This window comes from Micropterus salmoides, unplaced genomic scaffold (genome assembly GCF_014851395.1).
Source record: "Micropterus salmoides isolate LMB-PRFRI ecotype aquatic unplaced genomic scaffold, ASM1485139v1 Ms_hic_scaffold_5, whole genome shotgun sequence".
In the NCBI taxonomy this organism is placed as follows: Eukaryota; Metazoa; Chordata; class Actinopteri; order Centrarchiformes; family Centrarchidae; genus Micropterus; species Micropterus salmoides.
In genome coordinates this window covers 10,536,054-10,559,598 of record NW_024044237.1, presented here as the reverse complement: position 1 = coordinate 10,559,598, position 23,545 = coordinate 10,536,054, and the positions used below count along the sequence as shown (strand labels likewise).

Below are 23,545 nucleotides of genomic sequence, written 5' to 3'. Positions count from 1 at the left end.
TGGCCATGAGCCAGACCCTGAACAACACCAGTAGCCCTGCTCTGTGGCTCATCCAGCTGTCTGCTTTCATTATTATATTATTATATTATTATTATCTGCAAGCAAAGTGAATTTTACTTTGAGGATCAACAATGCGTCTTTTAATTTGTTTGTTTTCCATTAGTCTTCCCAAAATTGGAAAGTTGATGGAGAACCTATAGCTGGTCCCAAGAGTCTAAAAAGTGTAAAGGTTTAATTTACTTTTCAATTCTTAAATGCAATTATTTGTTTAGACAATAATTAGACATTTCAGCATTTTCCTCTCACAGTAAACAAATGTCTTCTATAATTTTATTTTCAGTCACTGAAGCGGGAGCACTGAACCAGCCAGACGTGGTCCACACGGCCATGCAACACGGTACATCTACGCACATGACGTTTCTGATTTACGTGATGACGTTTGTTGTAGGCTCCACTATGATGGCAGCTGTAGGTTGACATCGAAACAATACTGAATATAAACTATTTAAAAGTTCGCGGAAACCCCCCGACACAACAACGTGGAACAAAATTAACAGTTTTCAGATAGTACACACTTAAAACACACACCTGCCCGGTCTGGGGAACGGTAAGTTGACGAAGCTACAGTGACGCCGAGTGTGTCTGTCGCTAGTTAACTCGTCTCTCACGTTTTGCACTACACTCTTTTATATCTGTCGAGCTAGCAGTCAACCTGAGAAGTGTGTACAAACTGTACACAGCCTCCCACCTGAGAGCCTCCACTGTCCTGCTCATGTAAGCCAATGCTAAGTCTGTAGCCTGCTAACTGCTACAGGTAACCTAGCTAGCCCATAGTGCTGCTGAAAGCTTCCTGCTGCGACGAGCTAACGTTAACGCCAGCCAGCCAAGCACGTCCTGCATATGTTGAGTAGACAGCTGCTGTTCCCATGTCTGTTTGCGTTGATGTGACTTGTTAATTTAGCAGGTAACGTGAAGTAGCCCAGCTGAAAGGAAGCAGAAACCGCCCTGAGATTGAGTAAGCTTCCCTAATGTTGAGACTGGCAATGAGATAATGTGATTTCATAACCTGAGGCTGTAATTCCTTTAATTAATACTATACCGTTATATATTGTTAGCCAAATGGTTTGTCAGCATTTCTTGGGTGTCTGGGGATCATGTGCTCCATGTCTTTGTCTTGCCACCTCTTCCTGTTTGGTCTATCACAATTCAGCATATTGGGCTAGATCTATAAAACCACAACCTTCCTGAAGCTTGTCTTCTTTTCTATTTGTGTATTTTATTTATTTTGCATCTTTCTGTTTGTATGGTGAAGTGGCACTATGCCCGCAGCTACTGTGGATCACAGCCAAAGAATATGTGAGGTTTGGGCCAACAACCTGGAGGAGGAGCTGAAGAGGATCCGACATGTCATCCGAAAATACAACTACATTGCTATGGTGAGAGATGCTCATAGAGGGGAAAAAAGCTGTCAAGACACACCCAGATCTTTGTTGTTCATAACGAGTTGTCTGTCTTCTTACAGGACACAGAGTTTCCCGGTGTAGTAGCCAGACCAATTGGAGAGTTCAGGAGCAACGCTGACTATCAGTACCAGTTACTGCGCTGCAATGTGGATTTGCTCAAGATAATCCAGCTTGGCCTCACGTTTATGAACGAACAAGGGGAATACCCTCCTGGAACATCGACATGGCAGTTCAACTTTAAGTTTAACCTCACGTAAGATGACTTTTGTGCTACTTTCACCATTTTCACAATTTATGTTGCACTCAAATGCATCCATTGCATGCACTTGAGTATTTGGTCCACTGTATCTTGATCTGAGTGCAATTTACAGTTAACAGCAACACAGATTGAAATACAACACCTGCTCGTGTCAAAGTAGAATCTGCATGATTTGGTCACCTTTTATGGTCATACTAGCTAAGGGAAGAGTATCTTAGCTAGCTGACAGGACACACAGATGACACATAAAAGGAAGTTTGTATGTTATTTGTGGTCTTTAAACTGCTCCTCCTCAGGCCCAGTTCACAAAATGCAGACTTTTTTTTATAATTATGATATTTAGTTGCTGCTGTCATACCTACTTGATTGTCTGTAGTGGTTGAAATAATAACAGTGTGACATGTAGTCCAGTCCCAGTCCCCTGATTGTGACTGTGATTAAATAGATTGTGATATTCTCCCAATCTATTTATTTGCAGTCACAATTCATCTAAATTGTGATCTTTTGAAGTGCCCTGAAGACTATAGCCAGACTTGAAATAGCCTTTGAATTTCTCCATTTTGCATCATTAAAAAACAACATTGCATTTAATATACTACACATGTTTCAAACCCGAGTTTAATTTGAAGTCAAAAGTCAACATAATCATAAAATAACACTTTTCAAGCGCTCACAACTCAATTGCATTGTTTATAGTACGTCACACAAGGAAGAACCGCTAGTCAGTGGGGCAATAAATACCACAATCTCTACAGTTCACCTGAAAAGTAGATTGTGGACGCTTTAGGTCTCGATCTGAAATCGCCACATTGCCCAGCCCTGGTGACCTGTGTGCTTGTCTTTGTCCCCAGAGAAGATATGTATGCACAGGACTCCATTGAGCTCTTGACCACTTCAGGGATTCAGTTCAAGAAGCACGAGGACGAAGGCATCGAGACGCTGTACTTTGCAGAGCTGCTGATGACATCAGGAGTTGTGCTCTGTGATGGAGTCAAGTGGCTGTCTTTTCACAGGTATTCTGCTTTTGCGATTAGCAGCTATTTTTGTGTGCGGTCAAGTATATTTAAAATTGTGGCAGCTATACTGTAGACAGCTGAAAGCAACAGGAATGAAGACAGTTGTCTTTCCCAGGAGTAACTTTTACTCTCTTTGCTTGTTAGCTAGTTGATAAACAGGCACTTATCAGAAACACATTGAGTTGGTTCTGGTATCATTAAGTAGCATTGGACTGTGTATTATCTGTGTTATGTGTTTGAAAGCTTATGTTTTCTCAATGTATGGTATATTTTGTCATGTCTGTCACAGCCTTTCTCCTGTGTTTAAATTTTTACTAATGGTATTTGCTGTGGCCTTTCAGAAGGAACATGAAAAGTGATATGGATTTTTATTTATTTTCATTTTTGGGGGCTTTTTAGAGAGAGGTAAGATGTTACGCAGAACTGTGATTTTTATTTCCTACAATCATGTTACTATAAAACAATATCCTGTTAAAATTTGCTATAAAATTTGCTGCTCAATTTCAAATTGGTTTCTAGTGACGAAGCAAGCGTTTATCTTCTGCACTCTGCTGCTTAACATCTTCATTTCATACTCAGTTTCCCACTGTGTCTCCATGGCAAACTAAAGATAACCAGGATTTGGAAAATAAACAAAGCTTAGGTTTGAATCACCACTGTCATCTCTTTCAGGTATTTAGAACACACCTTTACCAACAGGCTTTTCTGTCATTATGTTTTTATTTATATTCTTGCTAGTTTTGTTCATTCTTATTTTATCATGGTATTTCTTTACTTGATCCAATTTTTCATTTTTTTCTTGTGTATTCAGTGTTAATGGATAATTGGTCTGTTGTGAATAAACTGAGCATTCATCTTGTCAGTTGCTTTTCAGTTCCTGTTAGTTATTTATTACTCGGATGCTTGCTGTAAAATCAAAGTCCCAAATTCACAATATCCTTTTTTTGGAAAATGCAGTGGCTTTATGTAGTTATTTGATCTTGCATGTGTAGTAATCTAGTCAAAAGGGCAAGCAGGAACAGAAAAAGAAACCTGTCTTTAATTGTCTTTGTGTCAGATTGGACGTGAAAATATCTCGTGAAGCCTCCGGCTGTGTGCTCTTTAAAAACATAGTTAAAAGGTGTGCATGTGTTTTGCAGTGGCTATGACTTTGGATACCTGATCAAGATTCTGTCCAACGCTAACCTGCCTGAAGAGGAGGTGGACTTCTTTGAGATTCTTCGCTTGTACTTTCCAGTCATATATGATGTTAAGTACCTCATGAAGAGCTGTAAAAACCTGAAGGTACTTAAACAAATGTGTCAGCAGTTAGCACAGAGTCTCTCTTGTTGTCATTTAAAGCTTCATGCCTTGGTTTCTGTTGTGATTTCCTGTGAGGGTGAAGCTCGGATTTTACTCAGACTCGAAACGTGGATCTTGAGTGACTGGCGGTGTTTTGTTTTCAGGGCGGGCTGCAGGAAGTAGCTGAGCAACTGGAGCTGGAGAGGATCGGCCCACAGCACCAGGCTGGCTCTGACTCTTTACTCACAGGCATGGCTTTCTTCAAGATGAGAGAGGTAGGCTCCTTAAATGAGAGAGAGGAGTTGCGTGGTGAATGTCGAACCTCACAAAGTATTACTTTAGCCCCTTTTATATGTTAAGCTGATGGAAGTTTAACATGTAGGTCTCATGTCTGTTTGCATAAAAGTCACAACGTCAGTCTTACTAGGTCGGACCTTCTGTATCACTTTCAACACGGCACAAGTCTGAATTACAGGCTGTCAGGCTGCAGCAGCACGAGGTACAACATGCAGAGAGGGAGGAAGTGAGAAAGATCACTTGGAATTAATTTGTTAGCCCACCCATCTTTTGTTATGCACGAAATCATATTTTTATATTTATACACACACGCGCATATACAGTGTGTATACTGTGAGAAACATTAAAGTCACTGATATATAAATGACAAAATGCAGTCTCTTAAACAGGTCGATAAAGCCAGCTATGTTACATATTGATGCACCGAATGTTCAGCCAACGAAATTAATCAGCTGAAAATTGCAAAAAAAAAAAAAAGCATTTTTGGTGTTTGGCCTAAGTCAAAAGACTGAGTAAATTTTACCAAACGATTACGTTGACATGTCGGCAGTGTGGAAGCATTTTAAAGTGTCTGAGAAAGATGCAAAAATCACTGTTTGCGGACACTGTTCTGCTGAATTGTCTCCTAGCACATCCACTCCATCTGTGGCTGACTTCTTAGAAATGGCAATAAAGGGTCTGACCCGCTTTGAGTGTTTCTGTCACTCGTTTCTGAGAAGGCGATTAAGCTAGCCGCACCTAAATTTGGAGTGCACACATATTCAAGCCTTTATGGTAAATCCACTGAAACGGACCAGTGCGAGCTGACAGGCAGATTAGCAACTTTATCCTGTCATTTTGTCTCTTTACAAAGACAAGTGTTGCAGTTTGAGAGTACTACCTGAAGAGAGGCTGTAAAGTCTTCATGCTGCGCGATACGAGAACCACGTACATTATTTATCAAATTGGGTCTGACTTCATGAATTTAGCGCGAGGATACAATGTGACAATGTCCGGTTTTCACAATAAGGTGTCTGTACAGTATGGAAATGAGATTAATTGGATTATATTCACAGAAAGTATAAAACATATATATTACATGTGTCCATTAAAAGTAAATGGACACATGTAATTTACTTTACTGGACCCTCTCGGGCCCCGGACCCACCCAACATACAGGTGCTGGTCATATAATTAGAATATCATCAAAAAGTTGTTTTATTTCAGTAATTCCATTCAAAAAGTCAAACTTGTATAATGTATACATTCATTCCACACAGACTGATATATTTCAAGTGTTCATTCCTTTTAATTTTGAAAACCCCAAAATCAGTATCTCCGAAAATTTGAATATTGTGAAAAGGTTCAATATTGAAGAGACCTAGTGCCACACTCTAATCAGCTAATTAACTCAAAACAACTGCAAAGGCCTTTAAATGGTCTCTCAGTCTAGTTCTGTAGGCTACACAATCATGGGGAAGACTGCTGACTTGACAGCTGTCCAAAAGACGACCATTGACACCTTGCACAAGGAGGGCAAGACACAAAAGGTCATTGCTAAAGAGGCCGGCTGTTCACAGAGCTCTGTGTCCAAGCACATTAATAGAGAGGCGAAGGGAAGGAAAAGATGTGGTAGAAAAAAGTGTACAAGCAATAGGGATAACCGCACCCTGGAGAGGATTGTGAAACAAAACCCATTCAAAAATGTGGGGGAGATTCACAAAGAGTGGACTGCAGCTGGAGTCAGTGCTTCAAGAACCACCACGCACAGACGTATGCAAGACACGGGTTTCAGCTGTCGCATTCCTTGTATCAAGCCACTCTTGAACAAGACGCAGCGTCAGAAGCGTCTTGCCAGGGCTAAAGACGAAAAGGATTGGACTGCTGCTGAGTGGTCCAAAGTTATGTTCTCTGATGAAAGTAAATTTTGCATTTCCTTTGGAAATCAAGGTCCCACAGTCTGGAGGAAGAGAGGAGAGGCACAGAATCCACGTTGCTTGAAGTCCAGTGTAAAGTTTCCACAGTCAGTGATGGTTTGGGGTGCCATGTCATCTGCTGGTGTTGGTCCACTGTGTTTTCTGAGGTCTAAGGTCAACGCAGCCGTCTACCAGGAAGCTTTAGAGCACTTCATGCTTCCTGCTGCTGATCAACTTTATGGAGATGCAGATTTCATTTTCCAACAGGACTTGGCACCTGCACACAGTGCCAAAGCTACCAGTACCTGGTTTAAGGACCATGGTATCCCTGTTCTTATTTGGCCAGCAAACTCGCCTGACCTTAACCCTATAGAAAATCTATGGGGTATTGTGAAGAGGAAGATGCGATACGCCAGACCCAACAATGCAGAAGAGCTGAAGGCCACCATCAGAGCAACCTGGGCTCTCATAACACCTGAGCAGTGCCACAGAATGATCAACTCCATGCCACGCCGCATTGCTGCAGTAATTCAGGCAAAAGGAGCCCCAACTAAGTATTGAGTGCTGTACATGCTCAAACTTTTCATGTTCACACTTTTCAGTTGGCCAACACTTCTAAAAATCCTTTTTTTGGTATTGGTCTCATGTAATATTCAAATTTTCAGAGATACTGAATTTGGGATTTTCATTAGTTGTCAGTTTTAATCATCACAATTAAATGAAATAAACATTTGAAATATATCAGTCTGTGTGTAATGAATGAATATAATATCCAAGTTTCACTTTTTGAATGAAATTACTGAAATAAATCAACTTTTTGATGATATTCTAATTATATGACCAGCACCTGTAGTCTCTCTAAATCCTGTGGGAAACACTGAGGAAAAAGCACATTTTGACTATTTAATTTATGCAATGGTAAAAAATTGGCACAAATGTGAATGTACTTGTTCAGCAAATTTGTTCATTATATTCGGTTTTTGGTTTCGGCCAAGAATTCTCATTTTGGTGCATCACGGTTACATATTCAATGTCTGAAAAAAGGAATCAGGCAAGGTCTCAAAACGTTTTTTCTTAATAGGTGTCCTCAGTGGGCAAAGACCAGAATTTGTAAATGTTTGGATCAGCTTTTAACCAAAGTACTTCTCAGAATGCTAATCTCCCTGTAAATTCTGCAATACAAACAATTCTACCTTAACCACTGTGAAAGTCACTTAACAGCTAAGTCTTCCACCTCACAGAGTTGGGTCACATGATGATGCAATCATAAGTAGGGCTGCGGCAATCGGATACTGATTCAAAACCCTGGATCAGATATCCGTGACAGTAGGGCCGATCTACAGGGCTGATCTGTTTAATTCAATTAAGTGTGTGTGTGTGTGTGTGTGTGTGTGTGTGTGTGTGTGTTTGTAACAATTACAAATAATATAAAAGTTAGGAAGCAATGTTTACGTCAAGGCTGATACCATGGCCATACACATAAAAAAAAAAAAAAAAAACGATTCCCAGCCTCTTCCTTACAGTGAGGAATACAGCTTATTCATTTTACACAGGGATCAGATCAGTACCCGGCATCAGCCAATATCCAAAGCCCAGGCACTGGTATCGGGACTGAAAAAGTTAGATCGCTGCGTTCCTAATCATAAGCATACATTTGTGACCTGGTCCAGAGGATTAGACTTAAGATTTTAAAGATAAACTCAATTGAATTATGATGCTTTAAATGATATCGTATATAAAACGAACATGCATGTGTCTGTTCTCAGTATCCGTCGTCATTATTTGTCCCCACAGATGTTCTTCGAGGATCACATCGATGATGCAAAGTACTGTGGTCACTTGTATGGGCTCGGCTCCGGCTCGGCCTACGTCCAGAACGGAACAGGGAACGCTTACGAAGAGGAGGCCAACAAGCAGCAGTCGTGACATCACTGAAACACTCCCATCCTGCAGTTCACATGCACAATCAGTGCGGCGCTGAAGCCAGGCTTCGCCAACCGGATGATAATAACCGAAGAACACAAAACATACACACGTCATTTAGAAAGCTGTTTCTCATAGTCACCTTTAGACAACTGATTATGATGATCAAAACAAAACAAAAAAAATCACAGCTGTCCTCACACATGCCCCTGCTGGCTGCGCGTGTGTGTGTGCGCGTGTGTGAGTTTAGTCTTTTATTCCTATGAGGCGGTAGAGACGGTCTGATTGGATCATTTAACATGCTTGAAAATATGGGATTTTAGTTTTCCTAAAATGTTCTGTAGAAATGTTTTGCACTTTAAAGCTCTAACCTGATTTTATATGGGAAAGCTGAAAAAGTTTCTGGTGTCTCTCCTCTTTGTTGCCTTCTCTCCGTTCCCATTTTACATTGTGAACGTGCAAATCTTTATTATCACAACACCCGATCTCACCACGCTCAGCCTTAATATTCGCTGCATTTGGTATCTTTTAAACTTTAAGTTATTGTGCTGGTTATCTGACATTGAATAGACGCCCCATTCAACACTACGTCAGTACACCAGCCCTCTTTCATTGGATTTCTGGTATGATAATGAGAAAGGGAGCTCTCAGTGAGTCTGTTTACTTGCACATGAATATCTCATTGAGGGTTGTTTTTCCACTTGTACATATAAAGATAATGTTTATAATGACCTGAATAAGCTCTAATCCCACTGTGAGAAGCCTCTAACAAGCTGGTGTATTCTGCTTATAAGTAGATGGGATACTTAAGATAACAAGTGAACACCATTTCCTCCGAACTATTAGTTGCTGTTGTCCTTTTTTGTGTTTATGATAATGCTCCGAGTAGTGGCATACAAGGATATATAGAGTATGTACTAGATGCATACTTTCCATTGGAGGAATGTGGATTATTTGTGCATGTAAACACCCTCATTGATGCAAGCACACATGAACACAGGTGCATCGCCTCTCCACGTGGTCGTTCAACCAAATTCACCAGACCTTTAAAAAAAAAAAAAAAAAAGGCTCGCTTGCTGCAAGACATGCTGAGGTTACTCTGTTTAGAGTAAATTTTCATTTTTAATTGATATTAAGGTTATGTAGTTTTAGTGTTGTAATAAAAGAAGAAAAAAAAACATTTTCTCATTGGACAAAAAAAATAACGTTGCCTTTTAAAAAGCATCTTTTTGTTCCAGTGGAGTTCATTTCACTTGCAGTTCTGGCCTTTGAATGACATTTTTGTGCTTTAAAAAAACAAACAAATATATTTGTTTTTGAATTGCTTTCCAGTCAAGTCATGCTGCGTAGAACAGCCGCATGTACTAAAACGTTTGAATAAATGCTGTGTTGTTAAATAGTATCCTGATCTTCCATAGGTTTGTGTTGAAGTGAAGGTTCACAACTTATTAACCTCCTTCGGTGTCAAAAAAACGATAACTGAAACACTTTCAACAATTTCTTTTTGCAGCACATTTTTCACATTGTAAAGGAGTAAAAGAAGAATATGCAATATATAAGGATTGTTTTTAGATTATTTTGTAAATAAAGGCTTAAAACTTTTCTACCATAAAATGCTCTTGGCTATCAAATCTCTTTAGTGACTCTGAATTCCTCTCGCCAGGCAACAAAAAGAGCTGAATAAAGAGACTTAAGATGAGCTCATTTTATTCTCATAAGGCATCACGACTGTACAGTACATTGACTCACAGATCCATATTGTCTCTTATGTCATTCAGACAGAAGAATAGAAAAATATATATTGACACTGACTTATCACCATGAAGCTGTTTTTGAAACAAGCATACATTCTTCCTGCTAGTTTTCACCGATGGTTTAATCATTTCCAGCCAGAGATGAGAACAGTGAAAATATACTGTACAAAGCGGCTGGAGCTGTTCTCTCTTTTTTTTTGCTCTGCTGTATGTCAACGACATCATGCTGTGAGTTAGAAAAACACTCAACAGTATCTGCTTTTTGATGGTGAACATCTGCAGCATTACACAAAGGTTTTGCTGCCGGCCCTCCAGAGACAGTCAGGAAGCTTTTGACCGGCAGTTTGATGTGCACTGTAGATATTTGGCAGAGGGAGGCAGAGCAGCACCAGCTCTCGGGTATTTTAGTGTGACAGCAACATCCTCACTCATGCTATAACGAGTCAGAAGAGCCCTTATTCACATTACTAGTCAATACATGTTTCTTTTTTTTGTTGTTTCCAAGCAAAAGGAGAAAACATCTTGTACAGTTCACTACAACAAGGTGTGTTTGTGTTGACATCCTGAGATGAGAGCATGCATTGTTTGAACTTCCACTACACTCAACATGGTAGGCGAAACACTCCCCCACCCCTACCCCCTCCATGATCCACACACCCAAAAAAAAAAAGAGCTGAAGCAATATCGGTTACATCACATTAACACCACTGCTAATCTGTACTTAATGTGCAAACATTTGGCAAACTTAAAATAGCATTTACTGATGTGCTAAGCTATGAAACTAACATAGAACAAATAATTCTGCTGTAACATACAAAAGCAGCTCAGATTAATCTCGTAGTATACAAAATGCAAAAACATCTCTTCTTCTTCATCTGCTCTGTGCTTGTTCATATACAAACAAAAGAAAACGTGATGGTTGGAATGCAATGTTCATTTCAATCCACTTGTCCTGGAGCCCAGTCATTCATTTTTCTGTGGCTTGTTTCGTGATATCAGTCATGTGAACCTCTCAGAAGCAGGGTGCAGTATGGAAAACAACAAACACTGATGATTTCACCACCGCTTCACAAACACCGAGGAGGGGGCAGCATAGACCTGTTGGGGTGAAACACATAGCAACAGGTGTTGATTTTATATTTTGATCTACGACTGTGAACGTACCTTTCTGGGTTGATGGTGTCACCTCTGTCTCTTAACTCTTGTTACGCCTCATTTTCTATGGTCATCCCTTCGTTGCTGGCACCTGAACAAGCACACAGGTGCAATAAAATCCATCATTAAAGTCATCTGAAATCCATTATAAGGAGTGTAACATTATCTTACCCTTCTTGTCTTTGTCTGTTGGATTGTCACTCTCTGACCAGGAGGGGGTGCTGGTGAGCAGCCGACTCTGAGACTCCCTCAGCGGCTTGGAGGGGAACTGGCGGCCTTCTGCTGCACTGGAAGCACACAAATGCACATGGGCAGGGATGAAGCCAGTAATCACGGGCCCATTGAAGAGTAATTCTGGGCCCACATCCATAAATAAATAAATAGTCCTTAATCCTGCAATCCTATGATCTGAATGATTCCTTTCAAACTGCAAGGCCATAACCTCTGCAAGGTGAAGTTCCTGCATCATTAAACCTAAAAGGTTAATAAACCACCAGGGTGGAGTGCAGTTGTGCAGACTTGTGTTTCTGTGCTGTCCCTATATTTACTTTTCCTTTTTTTTACTCACTCCTTGTTGGCAGGGTTGGGGCCAGTGGGTGAAGAGGGCTGCTCGGGGTCCATATTCACCAGACAGGTTGGGAAAGAGCAACCGTCCCCTAAACTGGAGAGCCAACAGAAGTAGAAAGGGCAGCTTGGTGTTTAAATAACTAGCTGGTCAATTTAAGTGAAACAGATACAGGTAATAGAATTATATGTTTTATTTTACGTATGTGTAAATGATGGATAATCAAGACTGCAGATTAGAATAAAGCAAGTCAATGTCACTGCCAGTAGCGAGTATGGGAAATGCTAAAACATAGTGTAACAGTAGCACATGTAGAGAAGAGTGATAAAGTCAGTGAACTGACTCCGTAACATCACAGCAATATCTCTAGAACATTAGCTAACATTAGCCACCATTCGCTATATGTTCTTTAATTGAGCAAGGGCGTGATTAATTGCTTATGAACGTAGCTTTTCATTTATAGGAGGATTGTGTTATTTTGTATTTTACACTTTACATAGTCTCACTTTACACTTCCCATGTGTTTGAGTATGTTCACAGAATAAATACACACTATAGTAACCAGTTGTTTCAAATAACTGAACAAAATTGGCTTCTGTATCCATTCACAACTCAATCTGAAATGTATTCTTCTCAACAACAATCTTTTGTTTACACACCCAAAAATGTTTGTGTCTGTGTGTTTCTGTAATTTGACAGTGATTTTCCAAAGCGCTGTCTATTCATAATATTATTCATTCTGTCAGCATGAATGACTAATTTTGCAACGATGGAGCGCTGCATTCATTCACAGCGGTGATGTTGTTGTTTACTGAAGTGAATGCTCTCTTGTCTCCTCCCTCTTTTGAAGCATTTTGTTTCAGACTAAGTAAAAAGGCTTCACTAATCCCCAAGCTGAACAGTGACTTCATTCATTCAAGACATGATGATATAGATTATTTGAACTACAGAAGCATTTTTCTGAAGAAAATGTGTGCCATTGCTGTGCACATTGAGGCTGACTTTATTATTTATCATGAAAACTCATTAACCTTATATAGTTTTATACATGCAAGAGAGTACATGAGGCTTTAAAACACTTCCGTTTTAGATTTTAATACAAAATGGTATATAACCCTAAAGACTGTAATCACATTGACCTTATATATATTAGATCATTGAGCAGTAGACATCATTTGAAATGATGCTGTGTTATAAATGCAACTGGACTTAATTGTATTATATAATCAACATGTACATAGCAACAGATTGATCAGTGTGCAATGAAGAGCTTGTGCTTTTGCTAAACAATGAACTTTTTTTTTTTTTTACTGCCAATCTAAGACACCATATATATTATCTTCTCAGCAGGTTATGTGTTGGAATGATTTTACCGATCTCATTTTTATTCCTCGCCACACAGCAGAGTTGTGGAGCCTGAAGACATTGACCTGATTCTCCTTCGGTCTCAAAATTACAGGTCAGGGTTCCTAAAGTGTCAAACAACCTGTCAGAAGAAGTCAAAATTTCTGAACACATAGACTTGCTTTACTGGATTTATTTAAACTTCCTGGCGTCTAATGACCTTCAGGTTTTTAATGTAATTTTAATTGATAGTTCAGAATACCTCAGAATACTTTGTTGGTCCCTGAGGGGAAATTCTTGAAGAAAGATATTTTAGATGATTTTCTTTTGAAATGCCCTTAACAAATGCCCATAAGACCGTACCTAGAGAAAATGGGAATGGGCCAGTATTTCACTTCGTCGCCAAAGACCTGGCGGAAGTTCTTACTGAAGCCCAGACTGAAACCGTTCTTATCTGTGCCATGGCGAAACACTGGAGAACGCACAGCCTCTGCAATGACACACATGGAGAAGTAGAAGAGTCAGTCTGACATGAAGATGAATACAGTGCTCCCTCACCGCCTTTCCACAATCTATTATTCAGACTATTAATAGGAGCTCATTCAGACAACAGATCAACACGATTCCCGCTGAATGGCTGCATCAATGCAACAACTCTGAATGAAAGTGTCTTTGTTGCATGGGAAAGGCAGATCTCAGACTGTGCCACCATGTGTGACTTTCCTAGCAGTGTCAGTTACTAAGCTGCTTACGGCTCTGAGCCTTGTGTCTTTGCATTACACTGTAACATACTCCTTTGGATAATCCACCCTCCTCAACACGCAGACAAAGTGTGCCACTGTGCACACATAATGAGAAAACGCTCAGTCTGATAACGGCCCAGAGAGGCTCATCAAGTCATTGCGCTGATGGGGACGGTGACTGAGGGTGGGAAAAATGCAATGAAACAACCTTCATCATTAGTGCAAAGACGACACTGTGCAAACCATAACGGAGAGCAGAATCTCAACTTGCACAAAGATGAGAGAGCTGCTGTCCAACAGAGGCTGTATAATTACTGCATCCACAAACAGAACGCACAGGCGCACAAATGCCACCTACCGAGAGTGGATCTGTTCTTGCAGACGAGCCAGCAGTGATAGATGAAAAGCGAGGCCAGGCTGACTGAGAACATGGAGGCCGAGAAGAAGAGGAACAGGATGTGGAACTTCGCCTGAGTGTCTGGGAGGCCGTTCTGAGGAGGGGAACAACAAGTAAACAATCAACACAACTGCATGAAAACTGTGGGAGAGTGGGATCTGAGAATTTTCTATTCAAGTTTTCTAAGGGGGCTTACTAAACTGTTTCTATTTCAGGGCCAATAACTAGTTGGTTGGCTCATACCAGATATTCTTTCAGACGGAAATGTGCTCTACCTCCAGCCTTGTGAAAAAAATCACACACACGGAATGCATGTTTTCAGATGTCCAATAGACTGGAGATATTTGGTGCTAACAAAACAGTTCCAAAAGAAAAAAACATGATACACTATAATCAATGCACGTCGTGGTGGATAAGACAAACTTACCGTCCAAAATTTTATGAAGTATTGAAGATCTGTAGCAGTTATAAAAAGGCAGTAGAGGAGGGAATATGCCAGGAACAGCATGAAAAACTTGTAGTTGGAGAATCCCACACAGTTATTCACCCTGCAACAAGAGTTGCAGGTCAGTGTGGGAAAAACTACTAAACTTCTAAACGTAGAGATGTGGGAATTGAAGAAATTATTTGAGCAGCAGTAAATATTGGGGACGGGTTGGTTGGCGAGTTGTTACATCAAAATATGGCTGTAGCAATAATGTTATTCATTTTATATAATGAGCTGTGGTATACAAACAAACTTTTATGTTGTGTTCATGTTGATTATCCAAATATTCTCTGCATTGTTTTTAAATGACCTATTTTCCAGCCTGTTTCAGACTGAAAAACAGGTCAATGCCTCACAACTGATCAGCAGAACTTTACAATAAAACCTTCAATCAGTTTGTTTCATTTGAATTAGAGGACTTTGTATTTTCAGCCAATCAAGTATTGAACATTACGTTTGTGTGAGACGGCTAAGGACATGTTCACACCAGGCATGTTTGGAGGGCATTACAGAAAACAACTCCTGGGTCATATTGCTATGTGATCCAATGGCAAATTACATTAATACGTTATTCTTATATAGATTTTTTTTTTTATGAATTTCTCCCTGGTCTGAACACCAGACATGGTACATTATTTTACATAGCGATCATGTTTAGCATGAGAGGAATTAAATTTGTTTTGTCTCCCTCTGCTGCCAAAATCTGTCATCTGGCAGGATGAGAGATCACTGTGTCAAACTGTGTCCAGTAAACGGGCTCTTTGTGCTTTTATGTCATGTATGTTTACATGTCCCGTGGACGATGCAGCAGGGCAGTGTTGTGCTAAAGACAAAAAAACACCCATTTTCATGAAACCTGAATACTGTGGGGCCTTTTATGCAAAGGTAATGATGTAATCACAAGGACATACTAACAATATCATGCGAGTAGAGTGGTACATTGGTACAGTGTCACCGATATATGTTTAAAGTCCTGTTGGCTGTTTAATAAAAGAGCGCCTCTACATACCACGGGCAGTGGTGATCCATCTTCAGGATGCATCTGTAACACAGCAGGGTCAGACGTCAGTGTAATTGAATCTTACTCTGCCTGCCAGAATGCCAAATGTATGATGCTGTCTTTTCTCTATAGGTGCACGAACAGAGAGCCATACTTATCACAGACTGAACAATGGTGACATCGATCTGGCTTCAGCAGCTGGCAGCGGTCACAGAATCGGATTGCTGAGGAGACACAGTCAGTTCAATCACACAGCCGTCAGCAGCAGCCTCTCCTAACACTTGACCATAAACTAACAATGTGACGGGGGCGGGAGGAGCTCTGAGAGCTGCATCTCAGTCTAGACTGTTCTGCAGCAGCAGTGTACTGTACTGTACCTCCAGAGTTGGTGCGGGTGTAGATGGGCAGGTCTTTGGCTATCCTCCTCAGGATCTCCTGCTGAGACTCTCCCCGATCTTCACGCTCCAGCAGCTCTTTGTCAGAGTAGGACAGGTGAAACTATGTAGGGCAGAACACAGCGGGAAAGATAAACAACACCTGTGATGTCTCAATAGCTCTGTCTGTATTTCTAATAAATCATGCCCTTACATTTGTCAAAACAGAGTCAAACTTTTAAGATAAGCTACAAGCTGCTTTGGTATCAGTAATGCAGTGATGTCTGTTACTGTAAAGCTGGAGCTCATCAGGCAGTGATGGGTATTTCTGTATATTCCATTTGTTTTGGTTATTTCTGCCCCAGCAGCAAATGGGAGCAAAGCAGCAGAGAGTTGCAATATTACTTTCAGCTGCTCAGAAGATTCATGATTGAACACTGGAAACAAATAATACCACGCACATCACACACACACATGAAATTCATGATTATTTCCTGCATGTGTGCTTCGCCTCAATTCAAATTCGAAATACAAAGGCGGCTTTTCTTAGAGTGTCCACTCTAAGATGTATGCCTGCGTGTGTTCACCCTGCAGAGCTGAAGTGCTGCGGTCAGAATCAGAGCCATTACAGTGCAGCTCCAGGCACTTTCACTGGGAAGTATTATTAGTCTAAATGCAACATTCAATCACACAGGGAGGCTGGAGCCATACATCCACACTTCCCACCAGGCATCATCGTCCCAGCTGACCAAGGGCGTCACTTTGTTATGAAAAGTGGTAGGGACATAAAGGCTCAGATTAGGGGCGTGATGATACCAGTGTGTCTTGACAATGATCAAAAACAAGATGAGAAGAAGAATTTTTGAAGAAATATGAATGCTGAAATATGAGTGGGGGGTCTGGGGGATTTCCTGTATTCTGGAGACATTTTCTGCTCCAATTCATGGTGGAGATGTCTTTATTTATATAAAGAGAAATTCATCTGGTAGATGACAATATCAAATATAAAAATATTATAGAATATAATGCAGTAATCAGCATTTCACATTAGTTTCTTCTATATTTAAATTGCATTGAATGCTTTCTTATTGTGCAAATAAACCTTTCTCAAAACATTTTTATTTGTTAGTTAACATTTCTTGGTGCAAGCTATTTTTCAGAACATTTTTAACAAATGCTTTCAAAAAGCGATGGCCATTTCAGAATGTGGTAGGGACATGTCCCCAGTGCCCCCAGTGCAAATGACACATATGCAGCCGACAACAACACTGTTTGGCAGTCAGACACACTCACCTCCTTCAGGGGGTTCATGGGCTTGGTGAAGATGGTTTGCCAGTACGCCCACACAAACATGATGAACATGACATGGTACACCAGCAAGTATACAACTGAAAGCAGAAAAACATACACAAGGCATCATCATCTATCATCTACTGTCAGTGGTGTGTATTTAACCTTTTACTCACAGTTTGCAGCCTCATTGAATATTAATAATATCGGTGTGATTAGATTAAATTTATTGGCACTAAATGGCTGCCGTGCATCACACAGGTGGGTTCTACACATTGGTAGTGGTTGAGGTGCCCCCCTCCACTTCACTGTGAAGCGCTTTGAGTTTCCATGATAAAGCACTATATAAATGTAATGCATTATTATTATTATTTTCACTGACTGATACTGAAGTATTACATCAAAAGCAGTGGGTTCACTCGGGGTCAGTGTAAAAATGTAAAAAAAAAAAAAAAGTTATAACATTGGCTGACAAAAGTAATACAACCAAATGCAAAAAAGTCATCTTAACTGACTGATTCAGAATCTTATAATTTCTTAAAGGTACTATATGTAAGACTCGCCATCACGTTCAGGGAGAGGAGCGAGAGGGAGCTCGGGCATCACAGAGGGAGCGACAGTGTGTAATGTATTTTCACTTCTCTCATCTAATTAAGGGTTTATTTTGACCAAACCAGAGTTGGTGATTGTTGCAACAGTGGAAAGACTAACCACAATAGAGTTTTATTTAGTTTCTGGTAGTTTGAATGAAGCATGTTTTACAATTAGTTTAGTTAATCAGTTAGTTTGGTGAATGAGATAAACTTGAATTTACAAGGGGTACGGTTAAATTCCTCAGTTTTTCTGAAGGAAATAGGTACAAGAATATTCCTTTCTTCACAATTTGTGATATTTTGTTTAATCATAACTAACTAATGAATCTAAGAGAGCTTGTGTGAAGTAGCAAACTCGCCGCTTGCACACATCTTCCAGCTGAAACTATGAGGCCTGATCTGTACTATCAGATTATCTACCTTTTGAGTGACTATTTGGTATTATGAGACAGGAAGGCTGGGACTAGCTGGTTAGCTTGCTAACTTCAGTAGAACCTCTGCAACACAATACATTGTCTTTGACATAGATGTCTTTTACATAACGTCAGAACTGTTACTTCTTCACGTTCTGCTGATAATATTAGTTTAATACCATTTTTTAATGTTGTAAACTAAAATTCCGGCCAAATCATACACATACATACAAATATTTATAGTATCTCAGACTGAGCAGTTGCTTTGGTGTAATTTTTGTAACTGATTTGTACAATCTTTTGTAAAGATTTCAGTTTTGTTTAGCTGCACACTGTTAACATACATTTTGTTCATTTTTCATGATACAGCAGCAACAGTGACTCATTTATATTCCCAGAATATAGAAAAAAACAAGACTAAGAGTCTACAGTGGCTCTGAGCTAAACGCTAACATGCTCACAGTGACATTGAGTACAGTACATGCTCATGTTCAGTAGGTAAAATGTTTATCATGTTCACCATCATAGTTTAGCGTTTTAGCATGCTAACACTTGGTAGTTAGCACTAAATACAGCTAAAGCTGAGAAGAATTTCACATCATTGCAGGTAAAAACAAGGTCATAAACCAAAGTATTGGAGAAATTGAAATTTTACTTTGATGGTGGTGTTAGATGAAAAGTCAGAGGACCACTAAAGTGAATATAATTCATCCTGAGGGGGACAATGCTAGACAAGATTTCACGGCAATCCATCCAACAGTTGTCCAGACAAAAATGTGAACCTCACCAGGGGGACACCAGAATCATTGGTATTTGGACGAATGTAATTTCATGGCAATAAATCCAACAGTTGTTGAGATATTTCAGTCTGGACCAAAGTGGTTCACTGACTGCCTTTCAGACTGACATTGCCATCCCTAGAACTATGCAGCTAGTATGTCTGAAAGATAATTGTGGTTGGTCTCTTTCGATGCGTAGACTCAAGACAGATACAAAACACACAATAATATGCTGAAACACACTGAAAAGCCTGCTTTTAAACACATCACTGAATTAGTGAAAACAAATGTCATGACACACTTCCAGCTGATACAGGTGGGTTATAGTGCTTTGATGTGGGCTGCTTCTGCAGAACCTCCTTTGGCCTAGACTCAGCTCACTATCTAACAGACACTGGTGATTGCTCCTGATGTTAAATAGCATCATAAAACACTTACCCTTTTCTCCTGTGTCTTCAATGGACTCTGAAAAATGAAAAATGACAAGACACTGTCAAGTCTGTGTTGAATAAAAGAAGGTGAAACAGACTGTGGCGCATCTTAGGATGTTCCCCAAAATGTAGGTCAACATGAGGGAAATAAAAAGCTTTGTTTTGCTTTTAAATCCTTCACACATCCTCTGTGTTTTATACATGATTGACTGACAGTCAGTGTCTGAATTTAAAGTAGCACAACTGGAAAATGCTGACTCTGTAAACCCTTAAACCCAGTGTCCAATACCACGCCACTCACAAAATCAATGTACAGCACACTCCCAGTCAAATAGTTTGACTCATTGTCCCACTTATATAGATAAGCATTACTGTGCATTGACAAAAGGCACTGAAAACAACAGGAACATCCTGCACAGATTGTGTGTGAGCGTGATTGCTGACAGCTGCAATAACTCCCACAGAGGGGACCAGGCGAAGCTGCTGATTGCAGGCCAACATCAGCACCCACACACTTGATGAGCACCCCGAAACCTTCCCAAACACACACCTAAAGATCTGGACTCTGGACATAAAAAGAAACATGTGCGAGACTTGACACTGTTTTATATTTGTCCCAATATCTAAGCAATGATTAGCTGAGCACACAGAATCATCCATCTTTAGCAATTAGCCTGTAAAGCAGCACACACACACACAAACACACATATGCGCACAGCAGGAACTGAGGAAATGTAAGCCAAGGAGCTGTGTCAAGGAATGCAGCCAAAAATTGTGCCGCCTTGCCAGCATAAAAGCCCCAGAGTCTGACAGTGAAGCATACGTGTGTGAGTGTGTGATTAAGAGCATGTGCATGGCTGTATGTTAATGTGCCTGTGGAAGCATTATGGTCAAGGCTGCACCCTCTTTTGCTTTCTCTCCTTGCATTCTTGCTACAACAATAAATGGATATTCAAGAAGCCAAAGACCACCTGATTTCACATTTTTAACAATCTTGGGCGAAAGGATCAACTGTTCAAAGGCTGCTTTACAAGAAAGTGGGTCAACCGCAGATTGCTTGGGGTGAATTATGTAAGCGAGACAATGGGATTAACTGAGCTACCCAGAGGTATCAGCTGACGATACTTTCGCACAACTGTCTGTGTGTCTGTCTGCAGAGCGCATGCTGGCCCCCTGAGCAACCACTGTCCTGCCCCCGCTGCTGCTGTTTTCGCCTGTCTCATCTCATGTGACTGGTATGCATCAAAATCTCGCTTTTGTTCTGCAAGGATGCAAAACAAGAAGTGATTTGGAAAGAGCCTGACGAAACAGTGATTTTGCTTTTCTGTCACCCTGCAGTAATGAAGGGCATCTGAATATCTCATGGGCAGCAGCAGCAGACACATGGCTTCCTGTAACTCTAGAAGAGGTTCATCCTGGGACAGACGCCGGCTGCCCTCTCGTGACGCTGGCTGCCCCCACCCCCGACCTCTTTGTGTTTTTTTGTGGTCTTTTGACAATGTTAATGTTACAGAGGTTCTGGTCCAGGGGCCCTGGGCCTTTACCCGGTAGGCCCTTTCAGTAATCCATCCAAGAAGCCAACTAACTATCACCTTCTCACTCTGGTAGATCAGATTTCGGGTCAAGGCGTGCCACCCCTCTGGCCTCACCCGTGCTGCTGAATCCAGTGACATGGCACTATGACTGCTGCAGCATGTTTAAGTTTCACTGATCAGGTGTAAAGGCAAACATAAAGGTGTTTCCTCTCAGTTAAAGCTGGATCGAATGTCTGCCTACATTTGGAGAAAATCAGTGTTAGGAACAAACAGCAAGCGTTTTTCTCTGTTCTGTCTCATTAAAGCATCTCCATTTCACCCCCCCCCCCCCCCCCCTTTTTTTAAACAGAGGGGATCTGCTTTCCTAGTGGTCTGACAAGCTGCCAAATGGAGCACAGGAGTAGGCTGCTGAGACTCCTCTGAGACATCCTAGAAGCCATTACTCACTATCCAGGTCAACTCCATGTTCACCGTTCACCGAGAAGGCTCGCTGTCTGTAAACGCACCATCCAAGACTCAGCAGCTGGAGGCACCGTGTAGGAAGGAGGCAGCCCTAACTCCAAAGCCATTACAGCCATATTTCTTGCCAAAAGATTATGCTGCTGGTGTTGTGGCGGAGGGTCTACATTCAGATTATTGAGTCCAGCGACTTTGAGCCTGAAGCTATTACAGTAAGTCTTTAATACAGTGCTGATAGAGGGGTTGTGGTGGGTCCATATTCGGATCCTGTTCTCATACAAGCTCCTTCATGATAAAAGCAAGTTGTCACATACTTCTAATTCTGCCTGTGTTTTAATTTGCAAATGTTGAACTTGTGTTTTTCACTTGTGGCACTTGCTTGAGCAATAATATGCTTACAATTCCTGGTTGAACTGTTGCTGTCATGTGACTGGGACTGTCCACACACTGCATAAACAACAAGCCAGTCTTTTAAAAAAAAAACTGCTGAAACAGAAACGTCTCTCCACCCCATTACCAAAGACAAAAACACACACATACCAGTCAGAGACATTTCCCCCTCTCTCACCCACAGACAGATGTATACACACACCTCCTCCTCATACTAACCAGACAGCTGGTTTCTTACCTATGCAAAGCTGCAAAACATAGGCGTAGTATGACCAAGCCACTATGAGGGCGATGAACAGGACCGGGATCCAGTACAAAACTCTCTGACAGCCCTTCTTGATACTACGCGAGCCTGATGGTGCCATAGTCTAGGAGCGGATCATTTCTCGTGCGCAATCGTGTATTACTCTCCCTCTCTCTCTGCCTCTGTGTGTGCGTGCGTGTGTGTGTGCGCGCGCGCCCGTGTCTTCCTGTAGACTGTCACTGCATCGTGGCTCCGACTCTGATCAGCCTAGTCGGCAGCACAGACGCAACATCCTACCAGCCTCCCGCCCGCCTCTGACAATGCTGCCGCCGTCTGCTGCCGCTGCCGCACTGCTCCCCTCTGATCGCCCTGCTCAGCCACTAGCACAGGCTACAACAAAATATCAGACAGCTCACACACACGCACATGCACACACATACGCACACAGGCACAGAGTCAGGACCGCCCCTGCTGACTCCCTACAGGTTGCCATGACGTCCGCGGGATGCTGCAAGCCTGGCACATTTTCACCGCGAGCAGATGGGCTCAATAAGTTCAGACCCGCGAGTGTTTAAACAGGGATCTGTTCACACACACACACACACACACATACAATTTTATAGTTTATTTTCATAAAAGCCAAAAAAAATTTAATTTCAGTCTGATACAAAATAGTTCAACAACAAAAAGCTATTTTACATTAATGCATGAATAATAATAATCTTATGTTAAAATAATTGTCTTAGAGTCTCATGGGACATTAAAACTTTAGTACATTTTCCTGATTAGACTTAGCCTACATTCTTTTACTTATTAATATGTTCAATGCAGGCTTGACATATACTTGTAATAGTCATTTTTACACTGTACACTACACTGTTTTCCAGGCTATTATATGTTTTGATGTTAGATGTGTTGTTGCTAGCATATTGCATTTAATCATTTGCCTTCTGCCAAGCTGCACTCTATAACTGTTCTTTACAATCACATTTCACAGAGTGACTTCTACTTTCTGATTGCAAAGGTCTTTAAAACATTGCCATAAATAGATGGATGGATGGATGGACAGTTTGAATGTAAGCAGTGATTTGCCACCTGTTGCCAATTTTGTGGGTGGGTGGCATGCTGCAGCAAACTAACAATATGCACCACAACATGCACATCTCAGAGTTACAGTAAGGGCAGAGGGTTCAGTGACACGTCAAACATCAAAAAAACAAATAAGTGATGATGTCAGTGCCTCAGCTGCATCAATTTTGACCATTCTTCTTTTTAACCTGTCTCTTGCAAACCCCCTAACTTTATGTAAGTGAATCGCTAGAGTAGCCCTTTAGACTCCCCTTCAGTGGTTATTTTCGTGCATACTGAGAGAGAAAGTGAAACCTCTTATCAAAACAAATCAGTTCTGGGCAACAGTAGGTGAAACAAGCGGTATTTTCTTCACACACCATAGGGTGT

General features: G+C 40.9%; 2 protein-coding genes across 7 annotated transcripts; one reads left to right on the top strand and one right to left on the bottom strand.

Annotated features, from left to right (window-relative positions):
* The first annotated feature begins 425 nt into the window (after window positions 1–425).
* On the top strand, window positions 426–9,747 carry cnot7 (CCR4-NOT transcription complex, subunit 7). 5 transcript variants are annotated; one of them, XM_038699314.1, is made up of 8 exons: window positions 426–607; window positions 965–1,015; window positions 1,313–1,436; window positions 1,523–1,716; window positions 2,574–2,735; window positions 3,878–4,022; window positions 4,184–4,294; window positions 8,006–9,747. In XM_038699314.1, the coding sequence occupies exons 3-8, from the start codon at window positions 1,320–1,322 to the stop codon at window positions 8,135–8,137; spliced, it is 861 nt and encodes a 286-aa protein (XP_038555242.1). In that variant the 5' UTR covers window positions 426–607; window positions 965–1,015; window positions 1,313–1,319; the 3' UTR covers window positions 8,138–9,747. The 5 variants fall into 5 exon arrangements, with proteins under 5 accessions (XP_038555242.1, XP_038555240.1, XP_038555243.1 ...); XM_038699312.1 differs by having other exon boundaries at window positions 962–1,015; XM_038699313.1 differs by lacking the exon at window positions 426–607 and adding an exon at window positions 759–774 and having other exon boundaries at window positions 962–1,015.
* Window positions 9,748–9,824: 77 nt separating this feature from the next.
* Window positions 9,825–22,470, bottom strand: zdhhc2 (zinc finger DHHC-type palmitoyltransferase 2). Of its 2 annotated transcripts, none has more exons than XM_038699311.1 (13): window positions 22,082–22,470; window positions 19,467–19,493; window positions 17,247–17,341; window positions 15,957–16,077; window positions 15,734–15,803; window positions 15,589–15,621; window positions 14,520–14,640; window positions 14,054–14,186; window positions 13,316–13,442; window positions 11,612–11,704; window positions 11,215–11,330; window positions 11,053–11,134; window positions 9,825–10,986 (listed from the first exon to the last, which is right to left on the bottom strand). In XM_038699311.1, exons 1-12 carry the CDS (start codon window positions 22,206–22,208, stop codon window positions 11,094–11,096), a joined length of 1,104 nt encoding a protein of 367 aa, XP_038555239.1. In that variant the 5' UTR covers window positions 22,209–22,470; the 3' UTR covers window positions 9,825–10,986; window positions 11,053–11,093. The 2 variants fall into 2 exon arrangements, with proteins under 2 accessions (XP_038555239.1, XP_038555238.1); XM_038699310.1 differs by having other exon boundaries at window positions 11,075–11,134; window positions 22,082–22,469.
* Between the last annotated feature and the right edge of the window lie 1,075 nt (window positions 22,471–23,545).